At 44.2% G+C, this 5237-nt stretch overlaps 1 protein-coding gene across 1 annotated transcript in view; it reads left to right on the forward strand.

Annotated features, from left to right (window-relative positions):
* Positions 1–5237, forward strand: part of LCP2 (lymphocyte cytosolic protein 2) — a 46097-nt gene that overhangs the window by 33726 nt on the left and 7134 nt on the right. Inside the window, exons 14-17 of the mRNA XM_023259688.2 lie at positions 322–352; positions 2561–2573; positions 3253–3382; positions 4165–4214. Of these exons, the coding sequence (XP_023115456.2) occupies positions 322–352; positions 2561–2573; positions 3253–3382; positions 4165–4214 (224 nt within the window). The remainder of the gene's footprint in view (positions 1–321; positions 353–2560; positions 2574–3252; positions 3383–4164; positions 4215–5237) is intronic.

Consider the following 5237-nt stretch of genomic DNA (forward strand, 5'->3'; position numbering starts at 1 on the left):
ACTCGGTGAAATTTAATAGCTGCTAAAGAGTTAGTTTGCTGACTAAACCTTTTTTATATATATGTAATTATTTGCTGCGGTAGCTGAAAGAATAAAGGTTTGCCTAGCTCAGCTCGCAATAGTGACAGAACATTGAGTCACCAAACCTTCCTCCACTTCTGCTCCCCTGCTCTTCTGCTGGGGGTTTGTCTTCTCATTTTATCACAGCTCAGTGGGTTTGATTTCTCATTATTAGAGTAAGTGAAACCATCTATATTCTGAGGCTGGCTCGCTGAAACTTCTTCATGCTCAGTCCTTTTTCTTTGCCCTAATTCATTTCAGGCATGGATGGGGACCCGACAGAAGAGAGAATGTAAGTACAAAATGTTATTTGGTGAATGCTTGGCACAGGGAAAATCAGTGCAGGCTCTGTGGGGTGTGGGGGCCATGCCCATCTCAGACTTCATTGAAGCCCAGCACAGGGAGCAAGGCCTGCGCACAGTAGGCCCTTAAATACTGGTGCCTGTGGGGTCTCCATCTTTTCCACCTGCCCACAGTGCTGCACTGCTTAGCTCTTGTTCCTTTAAGAGCTCCTGGGGTGGCTGGGTTCGTTGCAGCCCCATCATCAGGTGGTAATTCACAAGATAAAGTAACAGTGATTGGAAGGAAGGATAAAAGGAGGGGTGCCCAAGAGTCTGGGCCGTACAGCAAAGTTGACAAGGCCTCTGTTTTCCCTTTTAATACGTCCATGACCTGAACAAGTGAGGTAATAGCAATTATTTAATTCCTGCTAAGTGCACGTTGGCAAGCTAGTGACTTTTAGGTGATGAGCTGTTTGCCTGGGAAATAGCAATGGAAGTTTTATGTCCAGTTTTAGCAATGAAAATCTCATGTCCCAGAAACCCCATCGGTCTCAGGCGGGGCAGAGGGACTGGGGCAGTTGGTCATCCCCGCTTCACACATGTTTTGCCTTTAACGACCCTATGAAGAATCATTATTTCTTTTTTACTATGAGGAAATTGAAGCTCAGAAGGGGTGAGATATTCATCACAAGTTGCACAGCTAGTAAGTAGTCAGGATTGGAATCCAGGTCTGTCTGATTTCCTCTGTGCTACAAGCGCTCTGAAGGTGATCACATCCCTGCCACTATTCAAGGGCTCAGCCCACGAGTGCCTGCTATCTTGCAGCTCTGTGCTAGATACTCTGCTGGTTGGGATAAAGTGCTAAGCTATGAGAGACATGCAGACCCACACACAACACACAACAGACCCCCACACAATAGCATGTGATCATGGGATGAGCTCCAGAGGTGGAGAGAAGAAAGTGATCCATGGGGCTTGAGGAGTAGAAGTGACTTGTTAGAGGTGAGATTTATGGTGTCATTGGATGATGGGGAGAGCACAGAATAGAATCATCCTAAGAGAAAGCCAAGATGCACTGCAGCCTCAGGAATGTCCTGAGCAAAGGCAGGTGGGTGACCCTATGGGGACAGCAAGGACAACAGCTTGGTTGCAGAGCCAAGGGACAAAGGGACAAAAAGGGGACAAGATTGTAAGTGAAGGTAACTTTATATTCCTGAGGGCCCCAGGGTTGGGAAGGGTGGATGCTCATGCCATGAGAATCTGAGAGTTGCAGAAAGAAACAAGATATGGTTGCCATGGTGTTAAAGAGGGATTTCATCATTCCCTGAGCCCATGTGGGTTTAATTATGCAGCCCTTTGCTGGGACTCCCAGTTGGCCAAATGGGATGAGTGATTCTGGCTGTGATCCTTCTTGTCTTGTCTCAATGGTAGGAGTCATGACAGCAAACTTTTACTGACCACTCCACATATACCAGGAACATGTAATAAGCAACTTAATACTTGCAACAACACTTTGAATAAGGTGGTCTTTCTTTTCCAGTGTGCTGGCCTAGCAAAACAAGTCCAGGTTGACAGGTGTGGCCTGCTAGTCAATGGCAAAATCGTTTCACCTCTCCAAACATCATTTCTCATCTGGAGAGTCTAGCAAATAGCTCCTCTCTTGCCTGTTTCGCAGGTTGCCTGGAGATAAATGCTGAGCAATGTAGACACGCCACATGATATGCAAGGTGGAGTTGCTTTTAAGGGGAGTGGCCGAAAGAAGGCTGAGCCTTGGGTTAGACATATCAGGTGTCCAATCCATTTCTGTAACCCTTGGCAAGTTAGGACTCCTTCCTGAGCACCATGTTTCCATTTGTACAAAGAGGATGTTGAATTTTTAAAGGGTTGCTAGGAGAATTGGATGAGATATCGTGTGTAAATCTTTGAGGTACATCGTAGATACTGCCATCCTTACTGTGTCTTTAGGCCCTCTTGGGCACCTCAGAACCTATTTTGTGTTAAGTGTGTAAGGAGAGTCTCAGATTAGAGTGTCCTTAATGATTGTTTGTATTAAGAAATTATGAACCACTTAGCAAATTCTACTGTTCTCCACACTATATTATGGAGACATACAACTACTAAAGAAAGAGAGACATTTATGTGATTGAGAAATGCAGTTCTTTTAGGAATTGTGTTTTGATGATAGGTTAATACCTTTTTTTTTTTTTCCCCTTTACCAGGATGAAGATGACGGTATGTTCAGAAAAGCTTTCTTATAACTCATTCCTTCATTTTCTGCCCAGAATTCACATGGAATTATTTAGTACAGAAGCCCCATAGACATAATTATAATTGTTAAATTAGCGTTAAGTAGACATAGGTCAGTTGGTATACAGCATAACTATAATAAAATGGAATCGTCTGGGTTCCCAAAGAGAACTGTTACTTTCATAAGTAATGGTGCAAATGACTTAATAGTACAGCAAAATTAAAAATTGCATATATGGCTTGATAGAAAAATTGCTAATATTTATGCCTTCTAACACAGGAGATGATCACTAACTGCAGATAAATGAGATAGCATAAAATTTGGCTTACATAAAACAAAACTTGTGAATCATTTCTGAAATTCATATGGTTTCCAACTGACAATTTTCTGCCAAGGTAGTGTTTCACAAATGAAAAAATAAAATAAATGCATATTATAGAGAATGATATAGAATGGCAACATTTTAATGCATTCTAAGGTAGTAAGTCATCTAGAAAAGTCCTGGGGTTGGGATTCCATTGTACCACTTCCTAATTATGTTGGATCTTTTGGATTTTTCTATCTCTCTGTAGACTAGCGGTTTCTAACTTGGGAGCAGTTCTGGAATGTTCCTGTGACACCTGGATGCTGACAAGCTGTTTAATTTTTCCTTTTCCCCCACAGTGCATCAAAGACCTTTGCCTCAGCCCACAATGCTCTCCATGAGCTCCAATACTTTTCCTTCCAGATCTGCCAAGCTATCGCCCAAGCACACCCTCCCATCACCTCACATGCCTGGAGCATTCTCTGAAAGGTCTGTGGTAACGTCATTCAGTGCTAACTTAACATCACCCCCAGGTCCACTCAAAAGAACTAATGTCTGGTGGGTTGGGAAAGAAAGAAATGAGCCAGTGGTAGTCAGGCCAGAACATTTTGGGTCCTCAGGAACAAAATCAAACTGAGCATAAGGACCCACACATGTTAATCCACTGCTATTCTTGGAGTCTCTGAGCTTGGGGTTGGAGGCATACGGAATTGACTGCCCCATGGTCATCAAGGCAGAATGGACCCTTGGGCAGGGTTTCAAGGGAATGTTTTCACTTGGTGAATTAAAATGAACACTCGAGAAACCCAATTAATTTAGGTGCTTGGAGTTCATCCAGATCGTGGATGCAAGGACCTAGCTGATGTGCGAATTCACTGCACAGGCTCTGTCCCCACAGGCCCACTTTCTCAATAGCAACAGTGTTTCTCAGGGCCCACGAACTGTGAGATCATGACCTGAGCTGAAATCGGACACTCAACCGGCTGAGCCACCCAGGCGCCCAACTTTAAAAACAATAGCCAAGTTTAAAAACAACCTTCCAATACCCTTTACAGGTTATGTTGTTTTGGCTGGTGGAGTCCGTTAGAATTTGGGGTAGTAGTGAGATGTGCCCCACCAGCCCCTCCTCTTTGCTCAGCTGCCGCAGCTACAGGGAGAACTGGCCGTAGTCATGAAGGAAGCAGCATTGTCGGCGGGTTTCTCTAACCCACCTTCCCCATCAGCCTCTTCAGCCCAGCGCAACTCAATTCAGTTCTTTTCTGTCTCCGCAGTAACAGTGGTTTCCCGCAGAGTGCCTCCCTGCCGCCATACTTCTCTCAAGGTTTGTACTCTGGGCTCTAGTGACCTACTCCAGGCAACATGCCTCCACGACTGGATTCCTAACCTGTCCCAAAGCCTTTGGGCAAAGGTTCGGTTATTCCCTAAAAGCTGGAAAATCTGTTTTCTCACTCAGTACTTAATTCAGTTTCTGTGGTGTGCCAAGGGCCGTTGGAATGTGAGGTTGCTACACACACACACACACCCCACCTCAGAAAGGCAGCCTTGGCCTTCATCTTCCCACATAGAGGTTTTCCTCCCTGCTCTTTTTACATGGTGCTCAGGGTAGTGCTTGGCTTGCTCTGTAGTCTTAGGTTTCTATAATGAGTCCACCCTTGAGTTGTGTTGAGGACCGTGTTTAAAATGCAGATTACGAGAGTACAACCCCCCCAAGATTCTGATTCAGTAAGTCTGGATGAGGACCTGCATTGTGAATAATACCTTCTCTGGTGTCCATGACAAGTTTTGCTGACAGTGTTCTGAAACTTCAGTATGAATACAGATGACTTGAGAATCATGTTAAAATGTAGATTCTAATTCAGTGGGTTTGGGGTAGGGTAGGAGATTCTGCATTTCTAGCAAGTTCTCGTGATGCTGATGCTGTTGGTCCATGGACCACTTTGAGTAGCAGCAAAGGCCTACAAGGTAGGACTAGACTGTGTTTCTGTTTTAGTCTTAGGGACTTGCAAGTGATTGGCACATGCTAGGGACTTTTAAAAATGTTTCTTGAATGACCGAGTGTCAAATGACTGTGGAAAGTTACCCAGCTCTAGTAAATAGATTTTCTTCATTCCAGGAAACTTGCCTAGCATTGCCAGATTTTCTGATGATTTTTTCAAGAAATACTGGAAGTGTGGCTTTTAATATGAAATTACCTGATTTTTAAAGGTTGACTTAAAAAAATTATGTTTATTTTTGAAAGAGAGAGAGAGAGAGAGAAAAGGAGGGAGGGAGGGGCAGAGAGAGATGGGAGACACAGGGTCCAAAGCAGGCTCCAGGCTCTGAGCCGTCAGCACCAAGCCTGGCA

The sequence above is a fragment of the Felis catus genome, chromosome A1, assembly GCF_018350175.1.
Source record: "Felis catus isolate Fca126 chromosome A1, F.catus_Fca126_mat1.0, whole genome shotgun sequence".
Taxonomy (NCBI): domain Eukaryota; kingdom Metazoa; phylum Chordata; class Mammalia; order Carnivora; family Felidae; genus Felis; species Felis catus.